This window comes from Falco rusticolus, chromosome 6, assembly GCF_015220075.1.
Source record: "Falco rusticolus isolate bFalRus1 chromosome 6, bFalRus1.pri, whole genome shotgun sequence".
Taxonomy (NCBI): Eukaryota; Metazoa; Chordata; class Aves; order Falconiformes; family Falconidae; genus Falco; species Falco rusticolus.
In genome coordinates, this window is record NC_051192.1 from 50188075 (window position 1) to 50211199 (window position 23125).

At 38.2% G+C, this 23125-nt stretch overlaps 1 protein-coding gene across 3 annotated transcripts in view; it reads left to right on the forward strand.

Annotated features, from left to right (window-relative positions):
- Positions 1 to 501: 501 nt before the first annotated feature.
- Positions 502 to 23125, forward strand: part of PACRG (parkin coregulated) — a 250778-nt gene continuing 228154 nt past the window's right edge. Inside the window, exons 1-2 of one of the 3 annotated variants that reach the window (XM_037392583.1) lie at positions 502 to 933; positions 1202 to 1390. In XM_037392583.1, coding sequence (XP_037248480.1) covers positions 1244 to 1390 — 147 coding nt within the window. In that variant the 5' untranslated portion in view covers positions 502 to 933; positions 1202 to 1243. The remainder of the gene's footprint in view (positions 934 to 1201; positions 1391 to 23125) is intronic. The other 2 variants (XM_037392582.1, XM_037392585.1) reach the window with 2 other exon arrangements.

The following is a 23125-nucleotide window of genomic DNA, read 5'->3' on the forward strand; positions in this document are numbered from 1 at the left end:
CATTCCCCACCAGAGGGGTGAAGAAGGAGGGCAGCGACCCCTCCGCACTGTGACCCCCGAGTCCCCCAAGGGCACGCGCCAAGGGCACGCCGCGCTTTAACCAGCGGCGCACTGCGAGGGCAGGTGGGGCTGAGGGCACAGCCCTGCCCGCGCCCTCTGCTCCGGCCCGCTGCCCCTGGAGCCGCGGCCGCGGGGCGCTGCGCAGCGCCGGCTCGTCCCCGCGGGCTGCCGCCGCCAGCCGCAGCGGGGCCCCAGGCTGCGGCGGGGGCGGCGCGAGGGGGACCGGGGAACCGTAAACAGCCACACAAGCCCACGCCGCCCCCCAGGGCCGCTGCGCTTCTACCGGCGGCGGCAAAGGGGCGGGGAGGAGAGGGCGGGCCTGCATCCGGGCTCGCCGTCTGCCTGACGCGCTCACTCACCTATCATGGCGGCGGCGGGGAGGCGGAGGGGAGGGAAGGGAAGGGAAGGAGGCGCGCGCGCACACGCCCGCGCCCCGGCCGCCCCCGCCGCTCGAGCGCGCCCCTGCAGCCCCGAGCGCGGCGCGGCGCATGCGCGGGGGCCGGCGGAGCCCGCCGAGTAGCGTAGTTCTCCTCCTCGCACCGCCCAGCTCCCCTCCCGGGGCCGCCCTTCGCCCGCCCCCGCTCCCCCCGCCCTAATGACTCTCCGTTAATTTCCGCCCCGCGGCGCGTTCCTGGTGCTGGGCGCACCTGCCGGCGGGGGCGGGAGGGCCGCCCTCGGGGTTTCTGTGGTTAACCTCGTGCGTCACCCGCGCACGTGACGGCGGCGAGTTGTTGACGCGTTGCCTAGCGACGCGCGCGGGGCCGGGGACGCGTGCTAGCGCGCGGTGGCCTGTTGCCGCCGCGCCCCCAGCGGACCCGGCGCGGGGGACCCTGGCGGGTGGCGCAGGGGTGAGGCGGGGCGGCAGCCGCCGGGGTGAGGGGCAAGAAGAGCAGGTGGCCGTGAGGGGCTGGGGAGGAAGGAGCGGGAGCGGGAGGGAGGCGGGGGACAAGCCGGGGTGCCGAAGGGAGCCGGGCGGGGGACGGGGGCGAGGGGCAGGCGGGGAAGCCTGTCAGGGGCAGGGAAGGTGCGGGGAGGGGGGGTCGCTGAGGGATGTCGCTGGCTGGGCAGGGAGCAGAGGTACATCTACCGCGGTTTCTGTCGTACTGAGGGCGGGATGTTGATGATTGTTTGTCTTTTCTAGTCAGTATTTTGCTTCTTGCCCGTCACGGACGCTGGTGGGGAGATGGTAGTGGAGAAAGCGGGCTCAAGCCCCTCAAAATCCGCAGGTGACAGGTGCACCCTGCAGCAGGAGCCACTGGGGCATGTGAAGAAAAGCAAGCGGCAGGTCTGCGATGGATTCACTGTTAAAGCCATGATGAAAAACACTGTGGTATGTTTGCTGCTAGTATAGAGGTGATGTTAATTAATTTACACTCACGTGTCCAGGAAGCATGTCAGGAAGGTGTGTGAGTTGCTAAAACTGTATCTGGAGTTTCCTGGTTACTGAAATTACCTCCAGGCTTTACAGAAGTATTACCGCAAGGTAACTATGCCTGTGAAAATTGTGATGCTTTGCCTCCAAGCATGTTGCTTTGATGTCACTTTTTTTCTGTACTGTTTTGTATTGGCAATGCACATTCTATTAAAATGTCAGCCTATAGAATTGTGTGCAAGACTTATTACCTCGCGTGTAGCAAAACGCTGTAAAATGGTGCTGCAGTATTATTTGAAAGTGTTTTCGTATACTGGCACAGTGTGGTATAAATTTGATGTGAATGTCACATAGGATGGCAAAGATCTGGAAAATACATTCATTATTGAAAAAGCTTGGAAAATAATAAGAAACTTCCACACAGTATAGGAGAATACTAAACTGGAAACAAACATTAGGTCTCCAAGTCATAGTTCAAAGACAAAATGAAGTTGATGCAGCCAGCTTCACTTTCGGTAACAGCCCCAATTTCTATTGAATTTGGAGGTATGTGAGTAAAAATACTAGGAGAAAAACCTTCAAAATGCTTTATATTGTTTTATTTGAGTACTTTTGTCAGATTTTAGGAATAAAAAAGCTTAAGCTGGTACAGACTGCAAATGTTCACCATGTAAGTAGATGAGGTAATATAAGAACACATCTGTGGTAAAACTCCTGATTTGTATGTTTCTTTATGTGGACACAGATCAAGGTATTAGCTAAGTGTTCTGTTCTCAAGGTATTTTTAATTCTATGTATTCTTTTGACAAGAATTATGCAATACATTATTTCCCTTAATTTGCTGAAACAGTCTTCCTGGAGCAGTCTCTCAGGACTTGTTATCTGTGAAAGCATCCTCTTAAAAACCCAAACAAGTCCATCTTTAAACAAATTTTAAATGGAGTAGAAATTGTCTACATTAAAAACTTTCTCCTTATGAGTAAAACCAAATTATGTTTCACCTTAGTGGGAAAAATATAAGGCAAAAACTATAAAAAAAACCCTTTTTTAAAGGTTGGTTTGTTTGATTTTAATGCTAGAGATGTGGAGAATGGACATTAAGTTTAAGGATTAATTTTTAGATATTTTCTTTTCTCTGGAAAAAATTCAAGTTATGTATATTTGCACATTTTAAATTCTAAATATGTAAAAGATGCTTGATTTTGTCTAGAAGAATCAGCAGTTTCAGTGGCATGAGAAATACGTATTTAATTTTTAAAAAGGACCTTTGACTTGTGAACATAACTAGCTATGAATTTAATCAGAATTTATGGATTTTTTTAAAATGTTTATAGAGTTTTAACTTCTATGGCTGCAATTCTAACTTCCTAAACATTAACAGAATGTTAAATCATGTAATACTGTCATTAAGCAACAGCAAACAGGTAAATCTGCTAGATTGCCTTTGAAGCTACTCATGGAATCACAGAAATGATGGGGTTTTTGTATGGACCTCTGGAGATCATCTAACCCAACTTCCCATTTAAAGTGGGCCTGTCACTAGCACTAGATCAGGTCAGTCATGGGTTTTCCTAGCTAAGCTATGTAACCCTCCAGCATTAAAGATTCCCTGACCTCTCCCAGCAGCGTGTTTGGTTGCTGCCCTGCTGGCCTTGCTGCTTGCCCCCTTGGTGCCCAGTCAGAGGTAGGCTTAACAGTGTTCTGACCTGCTGCACAGGTTCTGCTCATATCTAGGTAGGAAGCAATGACGCTGTTAGAGGTCCTGGAAGACTCATAGTACTGGAGCTGTATTTTGCAAAAGGTCTGGGTGAGGACAGGCAACCACTGGAATAATTTCCAGTTAGTGTGCAAAAGATCAGGATAGAGTAAGGAATAGCTCACTGCCACTCTGTGAAGAAATGGGTGTCCCTTTTCTCTTTCCAACAACTGGTTGAATGGAGCTTAAGATTTATTAAGTACTCACTTGTCAGAGGTTTACATCGTTGATGAAGTTCTCATGTGAGGCTTAGGAGTTGACTGGAGGGTTGAAAGCACAGCAGGCAAATATAGTTAAGACATGGTAATTCTTCTTGTTAACAGCATGACAACGTAACATAGGGTTGTCCGCACCATGTTCAGCATCTCCAGGTCAAACAGATTAATAGCCTTTGGTGGAAGCATGCAGTGAGTCTTAAAATCTTAGCACAGAGTCTAACAAATTACCATTATGAATTTATGACTGTAAATATTGTAGTAAATGTTCTAGGATTCTTTGATATTGCTTGTGCAAAGAGCATTGTACTAAGCCTTTTTTAATGAAAGTTACTGGATAAAGTTTTCTTCCCAAGTATACTTTCATAGCCAGTATGGAAATTAAGTACATACTATACTCAAGACTTTTCTCAGCTGTGGCTGAATCTGAAATTTGTGTATTGAAATAATTACTTAATCAATATTAAAAAAAAAAAAAGTTCCTGAACTGAAGAAAGTGTTTTATGTTATTCCAAACCTGTAAATTCATATATTTTTAGATTAAGAGCAAGATCCAACAGAGGTCTTCTACATTAACAAGCTAGATATTGTGACGTTTACGTCTGAGTTGTTTTTTCATACAAGTGTAATCAAGAGTGCCATGTTATGTACTTCACGTGTACTGCATGGGAAGAATCAGGAATATAATTCAAAAATAATATATTTATTAATTTACTATTAAAAACTAATACACAGACTAGCAAGTGGAAAATTGTCTGTACATGATTGTGGACAACAGGAAGATACTCTGTTCACTTTTGATCCTCACCAAATGGTTATTTTTCCTATTTTCTGCGACTGAATAAAGATTTAGTGCCCTCCTTTTTTTGTAATAAACTAGTGGTTTTTCAAGGAGAGGATTCATTTTATTACTTAAAGGGAATTATAGTCTATCACCCAACTTTTAAAAGATTCGTAACCAACAAGTTACAAGATTACTGAGGTAAAAAATATCGCAGAGGAAAGTCTCCGCATGTCCTTTCAAAGTGTTCCTACTGTGCTGCAGATAGTTAGGATTCATCGGGCTAGAAAGTGACAAGGTAGGAAACTCACTAGACAACATATTTTAGTGCATAACTCGTTCATGCAGGAGTTTTGGAAGCTTTGGGGTTTGGAATTTTATGTCCATTGTTGCTTGCTAGAATGGATCTGATGTTTCTGGAGTAGAATTAGAACTCGAGATATCCCCTGCTGAGTGCTGAGCCAATAAAGCTGTGAAAGGAGGTTTTTTTTTCTTTTTCCTGTTTGTCCTGAACCTTGAATTCCTCACTACAAAACAACAGGGCTTCACCAGGAAAGAAGTTTATCTTTCCTCTACAGGGTCTGCTTTAGTAACAGTGTTACCACTTTAAATTGATGTATCTGTCTTCAGCATGTGAATTTCAACTCATTTGGCCAGAGTGCTGTATCTGGGTTTTCTTCCTGGGGTAGTATGTAAACCAGTAGGTTTTATATAGAAAATGTCATTATTACATACATTTGTGCTCCATTAAATCAGTCAGAACCTCCTGCTAGTAGTGGGCCACATCCAGTTTGTGTGTAAAGCATAAAGTGAGAATGTCTACTAGATGGCCTTTGATGGGGACTGATGCTGTGAATTATTTTGTTCCTGGATTTCAAAAACCAAAGCAGAGCTATTCAACCTGGGAGAGTCTTAGCTATGTGCAGAAGCACAGCTCTCATCTCCTAAAGAAGTGTAATTGCTTATAAGCAGAAAAACATTATTTAGATTGCAGTTCTGGATTTTCATCCCTCTGTTGCTCATTTTAAGAGTCTACAGTCTGTATGTATTGGAATCAGTTCTCGGTCTTCGTTGCTTAAACTCTTCTTTCAAACCATTATCGGTAACGTGTGTTGTGAAGAGCTTTCTTAGCCTTTACTCTTTGATAATAACTCATAGCAAGGGTTTCATTTTAACTGTAGAGATAATGTGATTTGTTTACATTCTGATGTATATCTTTGTGTATATATTTGTATTATATTCTGATTATATCGTTACATACAAACATATAAATATATGCAAAGAATATATTTTTATATATATTCTGATATATATCTTTATATACAAATCACAAGTATATAATACATACTTGTGATTTGACTTTCTATTTATATCCATCCCCATCATGTAACTAAAACTACTTTTATTTACCTTGTAGCAGTAACAGTTTCTGATCTGATTTTAAGGATATAGGAAAACATTTTTTACAAGAAAAAAAAGCTTTACCTTTCTATTATAATAGCTAATTTATGGGGAAAGGCAGTGCATTTCAGGGCAAGTAGATGTTAAGTTAAAGGAATGTTTTGTTAAGTGTTTATTGGGCAGTAGTATGTCCATCTTGGAGGAACTGCTCCTATTTAACAATAGCAATTTTGTACAAGTATACTGTAGTGAACACTGTAAGTCAATTTAAACTGTCAGTGCTCTGGAAGATGGTGCTTTCTTCTTCCTGTTTCAGACAGTTTGTTACTGCTGCCCCTTATTGTGCCCACATTTGTACGATGTTGGCTGATCAGGGAACTGATCCTGCTGAAAAATACTCCAGCCAGTTTAAGCTAGCAGCATCGAACTGCAGTCTTAGGGATTGAGGCAAGAAGCTCCTGCCTACCACAAGGCTCCTGTCTTCTGCTGTCCTCCCTGTCCTGACTGTATGCTTCTGTCTCCCATTGCACATTTACTTCGGTGTTTCTTGCAACTACAGAGGAGGCCGGATCAGCTCTAGCAGCTGTTACGTTAAAATATGAAAGGAGAAGGGGAAACAGGCATACACTGACAGCACAAGCTGTGTGGGAGGAATGTCACTCTCAGCAACACCGTGGTGTTAATTAACTTTAAACCAGTTGTAAAACTCAGTTCTAGCAGAGTAATTCCAAGCATTTAAAGCAGCATAAACTTGCACCACAATTGAAAGGTGTGGTTTTCATCCCTGGACATTTATGCTTTGCTCCGTATAAACTTGCATGGCTGTGCAGTGAGCTAGACTGGGGTGCTGGTTAAACCTAGATTAAAAGCAGCTCTGCTTTTTTTTTCACAGCAGTGCAGACTTGACATACAGTTCAGTAGCAGTGTAAGCTAACAGAATTTGTGGCTGCCACTGCCCTGACTGCTTGTGCTGTGCATTTGTACCTCCTCATCTGTGCCAATACACGTAGTCATGCAATGGAATTGATGAGGCACTTCAGTTGCATTACATCCGAACATGAAAAGCTTCAATGCAAGGAGGTTTTTATTTCCCCTCATAAAGTTATGTCCCTTTCCAATCCCATGCTTGTTTTTACTGTAATGACCACATTGATAGTATAATGGAAAAGCAGAATACACAGGAAAAATACTGATGCTTAAGACCATAATGTCTTCTAAAAGCCTACATTTCATATTATGTTTTCCAGCTATAACTTACATGACTTCATCTTGCTGCTTTTGTTATTTTAAAATACTTTAAAATCGGCCCTTAATTTTTTAAAATGTGGGGAAAGGTTGATACTGCTCATAGTTGCAGTGCTAGGATTGTAAGATTTGTTTAATATTCTCAGGCATGAAGAAATCATGCTATTTCATTTACTGTTACACAGTTGAATCTCCAGTAAATATTTTTTTATAATTCAGGCATATGACTTAAAATAGATAATAACTAAATTATCGGTTAGATTCCATTTCATGTTTTTGATTGACATTTCTTGTCTTAAATCACTTTATTTGATTTATGATCTTTTATGTAGCAAAAGACCTTAGAAGTTTTAAAATTTCATACCTAGAGGAGGTAAACATAAATTGACTTTAAAACATTATGACAGTGATGTTTCAAGACTCCTCTACTAATCAGGTTTTTATGAACTAATTAATAATATTCTAACTGGAGACAGTTACAGAGATAGTTGCCAAATTCTGTCAATTCTTGCTTTGGAATTAACTATTTTAAACTTTGCAAACTGAAACTAATATAAAAGAACGAATGTCAGACTAAGGTTTTTTAAGTACATGAGAAAAGGCCTTACATGTTTGCAGATTTCATACAAGTTAAAATCTGGCAGTGGTCTCAGTATGTGGTTATCCTCATCTGGTGTTTCACTGAATTAAGTGAGCATTTTTCACATGCTTGACTGCAGGTGTAGGAATTCAGAACAAAGTATTAGAAAATAGTTTGTAACTATAATCTCAGAACAAGATTTTAAGCCATGAATTTGCTGAGTAGGGAATTACGTGAGGTCATCATTTCCCACATGCAGCTGGGCATGCCTCTAGAGCCAGCCAATAGAAAATGTGAGAGAGTTTAGTCAGCATCTGCCGTACACCTTTCTCAGCACCCAGACTCCAGAACATTTCCCAAAGAACATGTGTACATATTCTTTCTTTCTATTTGGTATCATTCATTGCAGCTAAGTAAAAGCCTGGCTTTTGTGTAGGCTTCAGCCTTTATCTTAGTCTTCTCCCTGTTAGTTGACTGGCGATACTATAGGGTATCTGGAGTGAGTTCAAGTGAAGAGCCATCAAGACAGGGTGCTGGAGCACATGTTCATGACAAGAGGCTGAGGGAAGCATAATTTTTTCAGCCTGGAGAAGCAGAAACTACCAGGGTACCTAATAGTATTCGGTCCTAGTGGACCTAATGGCCCAATAGGTATGAGAAGGCCGTCAGGAAGAGAGTGCTCGTCTGTTTACTCTAGTGGATGGTGGGAGGACAGAAGATGTGAGTTGAGACAGTGTTCAAGATGGTGAAAAGCTTTTTCACCATGAGACTGGTCAAACAGTGCATCAGGTTTCCCAGAGTTGTGCAGTCTCCTTGGAGGTTTCCAAGACCCAAATGGAAAAAGCCCTGAGCAACCTGTTCTGATCTCAGAGATAATCCTGCTTGGAGAAAGGGGTTGGACTGAAGATTTCCTGGGGTCCTTTCCAACCTGAGTTTTCCCATGATTCTACCTCTTCTTCCAGAAGAGGGTAGTTTGTGGCCACTCCATGGCTCTGCCACTACTGAGGTCAGTGAAATTAGTGATGATTAAGTAACTCTTAAACTGGGGGAAGAAAAATTAAAAAGTCATTTGAGAGTTTTTGCTTTAATAGGTTTGCTGCTTTTTTGAAGATGTGATGTGAAGGGAGTAAAAACTGAGTAAATACGACTACTAGATACAACTGAGGTACAACTGAGAAGATACTTTATTTTTCTGATAAGTCAGTCTCCCTTCTGACCCTCAGAAAAACTATATAATACCATATTCTGGTTATAATAGTGAATTGCATCATAAATACAAGTTTGACTTCATAAATACAATTGAGTAATCCTGAATCAGTGCTTGGGTAGCAGCAACACGTGCTTATCAGTTGAGATTCCTGCTGCAGCTAATTCTTCTTACACGGGCTGCTCCAACAAATATGCAGTGAGTACTGCTGCCAAGTCCTCAATGAATGCTGCAAGGAATTGAAGCAGAAGGCTGTGTCTCTAGTTGTCAACCTTTGGATGCCGTCCCTTGTCTCACAGTCTCCTCTTGTCACTGCTGTAACTTAAATGACATTGCAAATTTTAAATGGGTGAAGGAGACAGGAGAGAAAGCATAGTGGCATTTGTGCTAGAGAAAGTAGTGGGAGCACTGGAGAAACAGGAGAGGAACTAAATGTCACTCACCAAAGTGGGGACCTGACTGATCACTAGCCTGCTATCACTTTTGCTATGGCTCTGCTCCCAAAACTTAAGTGCTGATGTGCTGAAGCCAGTTGTTGCCTTCTTGCAGGCAGAGAGGGCTGGAGTCCATACCAGGGAAATAGAAGGTTTCTTTCCTTTCCTATCTGATACTTCCAGTTAATATATATGCCTGGTTAATGTTAAACTGAAATGATCTGGTAAGCCTTTAAAGGGGTCAGGGAGGTTTTGGTTTTTTCATGAAGTTTTTTTTAACCATTTTGAAATTACAATTACTGCAAAGGCAAAAAAGAAGTAGCAAACAATACTGTTGGTACATAGATAAAATTTCTGGACCATGTGATAGAAAAAATGCTGTGAAAGACTGAGTGGCTGAGACTCCCAGCAGCAGTTGATTCCTTGTTACTTGACATTCATATAAGCAGTTTGGCATAGCTTTTCATTTTGTTAACATAGTTACATAATTTTGATGGCAAATTTACTGCTCTGATAACTTCCTTAACTCTCTGCTAAAATACATGTCAGATAACATAAAGTCACAAAGGTCCAGTATGTGGTCACAATGTCCTGAAAGCTGCATTATGGAAGTCTTCTGTTTAATAGTTACACTCTGACTCTGTGGATGCATTACAAATATTAGGCTTGTTATGGTTGCAAATTTTAGTCTCTGATGGGTGTAATTAGAGGGGATGCATGTAAGTAAAGGAATTGCTCTTGAAAGCAACAGAATTCTTGTCAGATAGACCTGTAGAACTTCAGTTGGGCCTCCTACTTGACAAAACAGGATTCTGATGCGATAATAAAACCTTCCTGAATTATAATAGGATAGTAAACAGATAATTTAACTTTTCATACATTTGTGATGGTATTTTTAATGTATATCTAGCAGTTTGCATGCTTGTGTTTGAAAGCAAGATTTTTCTTTTAAAAAAAATTACTCTTCATCTGTGATTCTGTAAAGGGTGATGTCAAGGTCTTGAGAGCAAGAGTGATTACAGATTTTGATAACAGAAGTATGTGGATAGCATGTTGTGCCTTAAATGAAAGCTGATATTGTTACCCTGTTTAGTATCCAAACTAGTTTTGTTTGGGCATTTTTTATGGTGGAAAACTTTTTATCACTTGTCTAGAGTAAGTAACTACAAAAGTTCTGCACACTGTGTGACGAAGTGAAAACAAAATACAGCACAGAAGTGAGTGTGCAAACACTTGAATGACTTGAAGCAAGCATGGCATACTGTTCATTTCCTGTGTAACAACCATTTGGAGGAAGAATAGGTTTTTAACTTATGTTTTGATGCCAATTTCATTAGTCACAAGCATATTACTGAGATGGTTTTCGTGTGATTGCTAGACAGTACACAGTATTCTGCACAAAACCTATTGTAAATCCAAATAAAAGGGTACAGTATTTTCTTGCCTGTCTTGTGTGCTTAAGACATCCATTGGTTTTGCCGTTATCACATGAACATTTTTATTATAAATATTGTCTCACTGTACATCTCATAATGTGAAAGAAAGAACTACTTCTGCCTAAGTTACTTGGACTCGCCCATGTGTTCTTGAAAATATATGTAGGTATTAAGTCTTCTGAAGTTTAGCAGATATTTCATTCTTTCAATAATTGTTCAGATAGGATTTCTTTTCTGTTATTTCCATGTAAGATTTATCTTAATGACAGCTGTATTATTAAGTCCATGTTTTATGGAATGAAGTATTATTTTCTACATTTTATTTTTTTTTAATTTAATGGAGTGAGTGAGCAAGGCTGCATGCAAGGAGCATTCTTGCAAGGGAGTGAGTGTGCAAAGGCTTGTGCAAGGAGCATCTCTGCAAGGGAGTTAGGGTGCAAGGACCTGTGCAAGGCTGGGATCGTGCACGTGGGCAAGGCCACACATGCAAGGCTGGTGCATGCCCGCATGCACATTCCCACTCAGTGTGCACCCATGAGTGTGGCCTCCATAGCCCCCCTTTTATAATAATGTTTTGGGGGTGTTCTAAAAAATCCGAAAGCTTTAGTTTCCTTTCATTGTAAGTCTCATTGCATAAAATTAAGGAAGATACTTCATGATCCAAGTTTTCTGTTTCAAGAATAATCATAGTGTATTCCTCTAGAAAAGACTAGTGTTCTACATCTAAATCTTTAGAAAAAATAAATTGTGTCCTGGCTTTTCTTACTGTCCTGTTGCTAATGATTTAACATGACATGAGTGTTTTGTATTGGCTATCTTCTCAGCTAAATCTGTTTAGGCAAAGACGTATGCATACTTTACTGACTTTAGTGGCCAGAATTAGACAAAACTCCACCCCCCGCCACCCCCCATCCCCCAAGTCAAAAATGTACATTCTTACTTCCCAGAGAAGGTCTGTTGATCTCCCTCTGCACTCTTAGCTACTGCTCCATGCTCACTTTTTCTCTGACTTTCTTTACTTATTCTCCAAATGTGTCCTTTTCTCCTGTCAGTGGATTTCTCTTGCATGATGTTCAACAGGTGGGGGCGGGGGGGCAGGGGTGGTGGTGTTAGGGAGGGCAGTTCCACATGGCTAGAAACCTTTTAGAGAATATACTTATAAAGCTTCTACTCAGACCTTATTAGAATACCCTAGATAATTTTTACTTTAAGAAAAAAATCTCGAAGGAATGAGTTCATTATACTTTTAAATTGCAGGTTTGTCAAGTATGACTGAAAAAATGTTTTTCACGGGAAGTTTATGTGTATTAGCTGATTTTTTTACATCCTTTATACAGTGTTCTACTAACTCATCTCATGGCCTTCTAATTTGTATGCCCTTCATTTATTTTGTCAGTTTTTAGATTAATAGCTTAAGGTCAGAGGAACAATTAATACAACTTGATTTGATCTCCTGTGTTATATAGTCCATCAAATTCAGAAGGTTATTTCTGCATGAAATGTGTAACTTCTAGTTGAATTGGAATATTTTTATTTATTTATTTTTTAGAACACAATACAACCTGAAGCTAATGGTGGTGTCAGAAAGTCCACTGTATCTGTAAATTAAACCAGTGCTTAGCTTAACCAATGCAATGCTGTTGGAAATTTGCAGTCTATGTATAATTACCACAAAATAGTCGGATTTCACTGTATAAATATTTTAGAGTTAGACTACCACTTACCAAGAGATACTATCTTTAAAAATACAAAAAATAAAATTTTAGCATGCTTCAGACTTCTACTTAAAACCTGTTTGTCATGATTATTTTATGAGCTTCTAGTATGCCTTTGGGCATATTTAACATGTATTACAATATTATTATTCAGGACAGCAATCAAGTTTTGATATTTTATTTTATAGCATCTGAAGGCCTTTGGTCGTGCAGTTGTTCATCCAATATAAAGAATTCAGACAGTGCACTGAGATTGTATAACATTGAGCACTTTATTTTTAAAAAGCAAAACTTCATTTGTATCAGTGGAAATCAGTGAGTGACCCATTTAAGCTTGCATGAGATTTCACAAACTCTTGTCTAGTGTTATCTGAGAGAGGAATGTTTCTAATAGAACTGTTAAGTATGTGTCAACCACTAACAATACTGTGCCTGCCAATAGCATACAACATTCAGACTTTTGGACATAAGTTTTGTTGAGGAAATCACTGGATTTTCACAGGGTTGCTTCTGTTTGGATTGTCATTTTTCCTTTTCCCTGTCACCAGACTGAAATTTTTTACAGCTTAAGTGAGAAAACAAATGGACCATTAGAAGCAATAGAACAATTCTTCCTGTATCGTACAATGTTCCATTAGATAATAATAATAAAGTGTGTATTAGGGGGATACATTAAAATATATTTGCAGTGATAATCACTAATTTGTCAATAACGAATCAGTTAAACTCTGGATTTTTTCCCCTGTTTGATATTCCTTAAGTTGTTATCAGGTCATCCTTAAGTAAGACTTAGGTGATTATTCCCCATATTTTATCCTATTTGTTCTTTTGCTTCCAGCAAGCTCTTGTTCTTTTATAATATTAAATATTATTCATTTTTACTAGTTTCAAGTTAATACTCTTTTAACATTGATTTTAACATTGATAACAAAAAGGCTTGCCTGATGGCATGTTTAGCACCAATGTTTAGCTAATTACTTAGCTAAGCACTTCTCAACTTGCAAAACTGAAGCAAAATGTTTGTTCAGATTGCCAAAGCAGTTTCTCTGAAAGCAGCTCTACCAGAGATGTGCATATGACCTTTTCTGCTTGAAGGGACAGGTTAGAGTTCATACTTCAGAGAAGCTAAATGCACATCTGCTGGCTCCTACCTGAATGCTCTTCCAGTAGGCTGGAGGTAGACTCCCTTGTGTTAGAAGTTCTAAAGCCTTAACTCTTGTGTTCTTAACCCTTGTGTGGCTTACTGGGAAAAGATGGTTTTGCAGTTGGCTTATCAGGATATGTGCTGGGAAATGAAAGTTGAAGACCTGAAATTTTGTGAACTGGAAAGAAAAATGAACAAAGTCACCACCTCCTGAGCTTGTATTCTAACTCCTAAATAAATATACAAAAGATGGAAATATTATTTAAGGAGACCTTTCTGAAAGCAGGTTTTAGTTTTCAGGAAATAATTTTGTGGTCTGCATTTTCAGTAGGTAGTTATATCACTTTTACAGTCTTAATTCATGTGACTGAACTCCAAAGAGGAATGGAAGTTCACATACATCCCTGTATTCAGCATCCTGTAGGTATTCAGCATGTCTTCCAGCATCATTTTGAATTGCTGAAGTGTCTCATTCTCTTCACCAGCAGCTGAAGGAGCCTTGGTTCAGAGCCTATGTTAGGCTCTTTGAATTGCTCTGATTTTGGGGGCTGGTGGTCAACTGTTAGACCATATCTTTCACTTTGGATTTGTATCATGCGTAACACCATGAGATAACAGTCTTAAAGTATTTTCTAGCTGCCTAATCTAATGTAAATATTGGTTAGTAACTGGTGGGGGATTAAAAAAAGTTCCACTTAGTGCAATATGTTCATTAAAAGGGGAATTCTGTAATCCTCTTTACGATCTAGTACTGTATTCTTTAGCCTATATTTTCAGGCTTCTTTATTTTTTCTTTCTCTGGTCTGTTTCATGATTTTCTTCATCCCTGCCTGACTGCTTTAGATGTATGCTGATCTTACTTTGGTGTCCCGTAGACCCACTCTCAAAGATGGAGTAGTTCACAAGGTATCAACTGAAGGAGATATTTTGTAATTTTTTTTTGCAAGTTACAAGTTGTCTGATTCAAATTATCATTTGGGATCGTGTTTTTCCAAAGAAAGGAAATAAGATGTGTTTTCAAGGGAGACCGGCATAAGTATTGTCATGTTTCTTGTGTTTTTGAAAGGTCTCACTAAAGCTATGTAACATTTGCAGCCTCATCACTGGAAGATTATGCTACTACATGAAAAAATGCAGTGAAAATAAACTGTTGCACCAAGTACCAAGCATCTAAACCAACAAAGCCTGATATCCTGCAGTTTATTTGTTTTCTGGTTGATTAGTACCAATTTTTTCCTGGCAATATTTGATAAGGTATTTAGTCTAGTTACATGAGAGACAAGCCTGTTGACTGGAGCACTCTTCTCTGTTCTCTGGTATTTCCAAAAAACAGGAAGGCAAGAGCTTATGCTTGATATCTGACTTTTTCTCAAATTCATTTGAAAAAGACCCAACAGATACACATTCTTTAAGAGTGAAGGCAGATAAATGTACATGCAGCATGGATGTATAAGCCTTTTTTCCTTATAAAGCTGTTTTAGAAAAGGTACCTATATGCATTTTTTCCATGTTCCAGGAAAAAAAGACCAAAGGAACTAAATAAAATTGAACTATTGCAATATTACAAGTTAATCATACAAGCAAGAAAAAGATTGAGTTTCTTTCAGTCAGGAGCCATGAAGGTCAACCAAAATGTTTGAACACTTAATAACTGAATTACATACTTTTGTTGAAAAAAAACCCACCCATCTCTCTCAGAACCTAGACTTCAGTTTTGGAACTAGGAGAACATTAGTGACTTCAGTGGTTTTCCAGTGAAGTGACTGGTAGTATCACCAAACTTGACAGCAGGCTGCATCAGCAGCACAATACAAAACTTCTTGTAGGATCAGTCTATCTGAAACAGATCCTTTTTGTCATTTCGTTAGAAGGTTAAAGTTCTTTTCCTATAGTGACATAGGAGAAACCTTTGACTACCTTCCGTACTTTGACATTTAGCCTTTAGATGTTATTCCTCATGACTAAACATTAAAGAACCTGTTACTAAGTTCTGTAATTAACCAGTAATTATGTTGTTATTTATTGGGTTCTGTTTTTTAACCTCCTAATTTTAATGTACCAGACACATGAATTTAATGAAAAGTTATGGCATATTTAAGAAACATTTCTCAAAATTTATTAAATCTCTTCTGATAAGATACACTTGTAAAAACAGGAAGCTAGTAATCATGGTAACACTTTTAGTTACAGTGACACAGTCAAGGACTGCAACCGCAAAGCTATCAGTAAGGTTAAACATTCTAATGTATATTGAAGGGTTTATTACAGAAAACATTTGCATAGTATTAATATAAAAGCAGCCTTGCAACAATAAGTTCTTATAAATAAAATATAGTGAAGTGGTAGATAAAAATAAAAGGCATGGAGGAAACAATGGCTTTGTGTATAAACCAAGTATCTGTGTTCACTTGTGACTGAGAATAAGACAAAAAGAGTTTTATCAATGTTCATTAATATAAAACACTATTTTGTAATTTATGTAGCCTATGTGAGTAAACCTGTGAGATGTGATTTTGCTACTTATGTAGGTGAAGGACAATTTATAACATGGAAATATCACTTAATTTCCCAGCTGTTACATACAATACTGTATCTTGGGAAAAGTAATAAAAGGAATTCTTCCAAAAATAGGTATTTTATTGGAAGTTACCATTAGAAAACTTATTTTGTTTTAGAGATAAAACAATAGAGATAAGATGTTATCATGAAATAGTAAATTTAACCACACTGATAAAAATCCGGTTTGCATTTTTTTAAAAAAAGCATTTATTCAGTTATTTCTGAATTCACTTAATAAACTTATGGAACATTAATATTTATTGACAACTTTAATTTATCATAAGGTACTAGAGGTAATGTCTTGGAGAAAGCTATGGTGATTTTTACGTTTTCAAGAAGCCAGAATTTTAGTCATGGCATAGGAATTTGTATTGGTTACCTAATTTAATTTTCTCAGAGTATGTAATTATTTTTATTTAGTGTTCTAAATATATTCACATCCTAAATTAAAACATTACTTTTTAATGACTAGATATGCCTTCTGTGGGCTACCAAAAATTGGAAAGAAACTGATAACTGAGGACTTTGACTATGAAGAATATAGGGTATGGAACAAGTATCAGGAAACCTGGGGGGTTTGGTTGGCTTTTTGTTTGGTGGTTGTTTTTTTTTTTTTTTCCTGCTATGAACCTTGTATTTATGCTGTTTATTTTTTCAAGACAATATGATTTACTGTCTCTGTGCTGCAACCAAAATTCAGCTACCAAAATATAAGTTCTTAACCTGAAAAAAAGCCATGCTTTCCCTAAAGATTTGAGTATGAAAAGGTTTGATATTTTCAGAATTTGTATACAGAAACCTTAATGTAATTTAAAAAACCCACAAATCTTCCCATTTTCACTTGTGAGGTTTTTTTTAAGATTTAAATGAACCTGCTAAGCAGAGCTTGTATTTAGTTCTCTAAACCAAAAATGTGCATGCTTATCCTTTAAACTCCTAATTTTTTGAAGTATGATATTAAAAGTTTGAGAATGATTGACCAAACTCGATTTTTTAGTCAGTCCTGTTATCTGCAGCTACAGTGTTTGCAATATGGCAAATTGAAAGTGAACATGTAAATTATAACATCAACGTGCACTGGATAATATGAAAGCAAAGATGGTGAGCGTGTGTATGAATGTATAGCTGCTGGCACTGTTTGTGGATTGATGCTCAGTGAATCAGGAGGGCCTAAGTAACTTAGTTTTGCCCGGCTCTTCAGTCTTGCTAACAGTATTCAGAACATACTAGTGTTCCTGATAAACCATTGCTTTCCAAGCACAGCCACAAGAAACATATACATGTACCTCATCAAAACCCTCAGTCATGTTTGGTGCTGAGCATCCTGTAATTGTCTTTTTTTCCCAGTACCACACCTTTCTTTCTCATTCCAGACATTTTTTAACAGTGCATCCAGGTTTTTCAGAAATGCCTTATGTCTGCAGTCCATCTGTGTTAGCAAGGATGAAATAAAATAAGGAATCTGCTAGTTTCTCTTGCTGCTGAAGTATGTTGTCTCAAGATCTCTCATAAAATTTTGTGTTAAACAAAACAAGAAGTAGAACCAGTCCTCATGGCGTCACACAAATAAAGGCTTTCAGGGCTGGAAAGTAACTACCCATCAGAATTGTCTTGAAGCTGACTGATAGGAGTTGACCTATCCAGTTCAGGGTGACTGATTCATTTCTGCCAGTCTCCCAGGCAAGTCAGCAGCACATGCTGATCTTCAGTGTCAAACACTGCTTATAGGTTTAATGAAGTAAGCATGGGTATCTTCCTCTTAGCTGTGCCAGAGAGGAAATAGTTCACAAGAGTAATGCACTCTGAAAGCTGTTACCAAGTCTGAAAGTCTGACTGCCCAGATTTAGGTCATTGGCAGAGAATTCAAATTCTGTAGAAGAGTATGTTGGTTTGGGCTTTTAAAATTACTTTTATGATTTTTCCCAAAAATAAAAAGCTATATTATGTAGCAGCTGGACAGAACATTCAGACTAAAAAGAGTTTTTCAGCCTGGTCGTTAACGCTTCATTTTTCATGTTGGTTTAAAAAATGTGATTTAGATCCAGATTACGTTCAGGTTACTTTAGGCTGCTCAGCGCTTTGTCCAGCTCGGCTTTGATTGTCTTCAAGGATAGAGATTGTACACCATCGTTCCAATGACTGCCTTCACTGTAAAAAAAAGATTTCTGCTGTCTAATCAGAATTTCCTTTTTTTGCAATTTGTGATCATTGCCTCCTCTCTTTTTGTTGTGCATCTCTGGGAAGACCATGACTCATCTCTACTGTGCGCTCATGCTTGGTAACTGAAGACAACAATGAGATTCCACTTCAACTACTGCTTCTGAACAAACTGTTTCTGTCAGCCTCCCCTCATGTGTCATGTACTCCAGCCCCTCGTTTCATAATGGTGGCCTTACACCTGCCTGGCTGCAATATATCAACGTCTTTCTTGTACTGGGGAGTCTGAAATGTGACCTTGTGCTCTAATAAACATGAAATAAAGAGGGATGCCGAGTTCCCTCAACACTCTTGATGTAGCCATGAATATAGTTGCCTCATCTCTGCCACAAGGATACACAACTGTTCAACTTGTTCACAGGGATCCCCAAGATTTTTCGTACTGAGCTGCCCTCTAGCCAGTAAGTGCCTGGCGTGAGCTGTTCCAATGCAGAACTCTGCATTTACTGTTCAACTTCGTGAAATTCCTGTCAACCCATTTTGCCAGTCTTTCAAGATATTTCAGTATATCCCCCTCCAGATTTCATGTCAATTCACAAAGTTTCTCAGGGTGCATTCTGTCCCATAGTCCAGCTTGTTAATGAGATGTTAAATAGCTCAGTATTTAACCCTGAAAAATGCTTCATGTAACCCTCTACCAGTTGGTCAGCTAACTGCTATCCCTTGGGCCCAACAGCCTACCTTTTTCCACACTCCTTGTGGTCAATTCCTCATTGAACTCACTTGAAGTGAATGAGATGTAGGCTGCTAAATGGCATTAGCTGCCATGCTACACATTTATGAGCTTCTCCATCTCATTAAGCTAATGGGTCCATGCATGAACTTATTCCTACATCAGCTCTCTGCTCCTTGAGAATAAGAATTCTGAGCTGACATACTTCTTTTATATTCTATAATTTTAAAATCTCATTCTCCACCATTTCTGGAAGAAATTAATCGCATATCTTATCCCAGTGTGATGAATATAAAGACTATAAATCTGAGGGGTTTATATCACTATTATTGCTCTACGTATCTTATATCTACTATTCCTCCTGAAAGTGTGCAGGCTTTTCTATATTTATTATATAAAATTTCAATTTTAAAAATTATGTAATTATATTTGCATGATGGAAGAAGGAGCAGCAATGTAATTAGTGTTAATGGGGCCACAATTTTACTACACGTTTCTAGATTAGGTGGATTTCTGGTTATGTAATCATGTAAAATTTTGGTATACTAATGGCACTAATAAATATTACAATATAGTGAAGTGTTTTCAGAATTTTGTACCGTTTGAATACTAGCTATTTTTCACTTAGATCTCCAGGATGTAAGTTGGAAGGAGTTTGTTAATTACTGTCTTTTCTGTGTGGGAAAAGATAGATGGCTTTGTCATTGGAAACCAGTGTCATTGGAAGATTCGGTATTTAGTCATCAGGTAAACCAGGCCTGTTTTATTAAGCTTCATGCAAGGAAGATAACTAGATATTGGCTCTGGTACCTCCCTCATTATTCTTAATGAAAGCAAGCTTACTATTATATCCATGTAACCTTTCAAGGTTCACGTATTGTATATTCTGGCATCTGTTGATTTTTTTCCTTTGGAAGTTATCTTCTGCTTTTTGTCATCTTTCTGAACATGATTTCATTAGTAATGTATAAAATCTGTCAGATACGGGAACATAATAGAGAAAACATGTTGGAAAAGTTGGTAACCAGTATTTATTTTGTAACTAGCCTAAGTGAAGACTTATATTTTCTTTACCTTTTTTCTATCATTACAGTCTGACTTTTTGTTATAGTCTTGTGAGGTCTAAAGAGTAGCAGTCATCTTCTGTATAGCAGTTTGGCACTCTAATCATATTAGCAATCTTTCATTACTATTTCAGTGGTTATAGTAAGATGGTAGCAATATGTAGGTGTCAAAGCTAACTTCTCTATCTTCTGTAGCTTAGTTTGGAGACAGTCAGTCTGCAATGTCAGTAGACATTTGGCTTGCTTTTGACCAAAAGGACCTCAGTTACAAATGAGCAGGGGTATAACTGAGCAACAAATTACAGTGAATACGAATTTAAAAAAGCATCCCTAGAGCTACATGGCAGAAGTCAAGTGTTACTAATTCTCCAGGTTATTACCTCATAATAGCTGGCATCCTGAAGATGTTCTTCTGTTACTAAATTCTTGCAGAGTGAGTGTGTTCTATGAAATAATAACATTTTTCACAGTGTGTGATTCATAATCATTACTTTAACTCTGGTAATAAGATCCCATTGCATAAAGAAAATGTGTGTGTGGTTCAATCAGGCAGAATTTAGAGGAAAATCATAATTTAATTTAATTTGAAATAATATTTAGAAGAAAAATGGAATAATCAAACAACTTTTCTGCATGTGTTTAGTGGATCACGTCTTACAGACTTCTGGATTTTCATGATTGTCAGAAAATTATTCAGTAAAACGAAAGGCCAATGATAATTCATTTTCAGTTTTGCCATCTCTACAAAACACTCTACTTTTTATAAAAAAATTTCTTGCTAGGCTCAAATTTCTAATGCAATTTGAAACTGCTATCCAAATCAGTAAAATAATAATGATTGGAAACTATAGTTTGTATTTTATTACAAAACATCATTACATTTAACCAGCTGTACACCTAGTGATCCAATGCACTGTATTATAGGTTAATTTGTAAGAATTATCTCTTAAAACCTGAAAATATTAAAGGGAATTCAAAAGTTTTTGAGCATTGTAGATTGGCTGAACTTAGTTATTTTACTTTTCCTTGAAATTCATTGTACTTTACCAACGTATTTGTCCAGCAACTGAGAACAATCCCATTTGGACTAAAAATGGAAGTTAATTTTTCTACCTTGTTCAGTTTTTAGCTTGTCTGTTAATAAGAATTCCATACTGTCAATTGTAATGATGGCTTGTGTAGTAACTCAGAACTAAATAGAGCCACCAGCATAACTCAGCAGACAGTAATCATATACACACAACTCTCACTGTTGTAGATAAGGTAAAATATAACTGATGATGAAAAAGCTTAATATGCTATTACAGAATGTTAGGATGTCAGAGCTTCTGTCTATATTTTGTCCAGATGTTGCCAAGGAATGAATGAACTCTTTTCTGCATATTATAAAACATGGTATTATGTTTTGAAATATTTTTTTTTTAAAACCCAGCATCTTAAATAAAAATGTATCCTCTTCATCAAAATGTACATTTAAATTATACTCAATTTAGTCTATAAATTAATAATGTTTACTGTAATGCTCTTATAGTAAATTTGCTTGATCACTTACTCAGCTTTTACAGGTTTTAAGTGGTAGTTATAGAGTTCCATCAAAGTTTGCATTTTGACAAATGCAATGAGTTTTGCATGAGTATTTTATGAAAATAGAAACTAATAAGGTACCTGGAACCTAATATTTTTCTGTGCATCATTACATCTTTTTTTTTTTTCCCAAAAAAACGACCTAGATAAAGAAATCCATATTATGTCAATTACACCATTATGCTTTTGTGCTTATACAAAGCCACCCATATCTCTCCAAATGCTTTTGTACTGTAAGATCACTTTTTGTATTGAACTACATATACATAAGCTCCTGACCCCATGCACATTTTCATTTTCCTTAAGTCATAACAGGCTGTATACAAGCATGGGTGTCCATTTGAAACCAGATCGTCAGATATCTTGGTATAAATTAAAAATAGTTTGCGATATTTAGAATTTGCCTGTAATCCTGGCATACATCTGATTTCAGCATGAACAGGAACATAAAACTCTGTGTTGCTCTGGCATGAAGTTCAGTACGGCAAAACTACTGAGATTAGTACTGGGGAGTGTGGAGGAACACTCTTGCCAGTAACTGCAGGCCTGCTGACAGTTCCGCTACCTGTGTCAGCTCAGTGGAAGCTGGTACAGAGTGTGCTTGCATGTGCTGTGATAATCCTTCTGCTCACAGTGGCCTTCACAACACAGGTCTACCAGATTTTTAACATGTGTCTAGTTATGTTTAATATGATGTATATTAATATATAAAATATGTTACTGATTTATAAATACATGTATTTACACAGATACTTGATACAGATACCTGTACAAGTCTAAATAACTTTGTGTTCTTCTGTTTGCACACAGAGATAGCTATATTCACAGTTAAATTGCTTTGAAACATCTCAAAATCTGTTTTCAGGCCATTTGAATGCGTGATAATTTAAAACCCAAACTAAGTCATTTTCAGATACATGTATGAGAAAATGTCTATGCAATCTTAAAGCAAATTTATCATTATTTGTTACTGTGCTCACATAACTAAGTTCTATAGACATGCAGAGATCATTATTAAGTGTTTATAAAGACCTTAACCTTTTAGCATAGAATTAGTATGAGAAAATTTAGCCCAAAGGTTGCTTTTCTTAGTTATACATTTCTGAAAGTAATGGTGCTATTTCTTGTGCTCCCTCCTCTTACAGCCTTCATAGCATAGCTTGGTAGCTAATAGGGGCGTTGTTAGCAACCCTAATACTTAGATGGCATAACCTTTTCCATTTTAATAGGTTCTTACATTCTTTTCTTTGAAAAGCTGTCACACCTACAGTGTTTACAGCAGATATTTAATTTGGTGTAAATAAAACCTTCAAGCTATGGTATGTTTTTTTGTAACATGAAATTCCCTTCAGCTTTTGGTGATATATAAACTTGAATGTTGAGACTTCCTTTCTTACTTGCAGAACAACCATGGCCAACTGCCAGAATAATACTGCATCAAACTTTGGAGGCAGATAGGCCTCTGATGAACACTTGAGAGCTATCATCTGAGCTACTGTATATTGGAAGGGGTGGGACAGGAGCCAAAACAAGCCAGGCTGTCCTGTCCAAAACTTTACCTCTGACAAAACTGACTGCAGAAGAAATAAAGCTTGGTTCCCACTCCCAGTAAACGTTTCCCCATATCCAGGGCATTTTGTTCATGTATATAGTTTCCCTTTTTTTTTCCTCCTTCTCTGCCT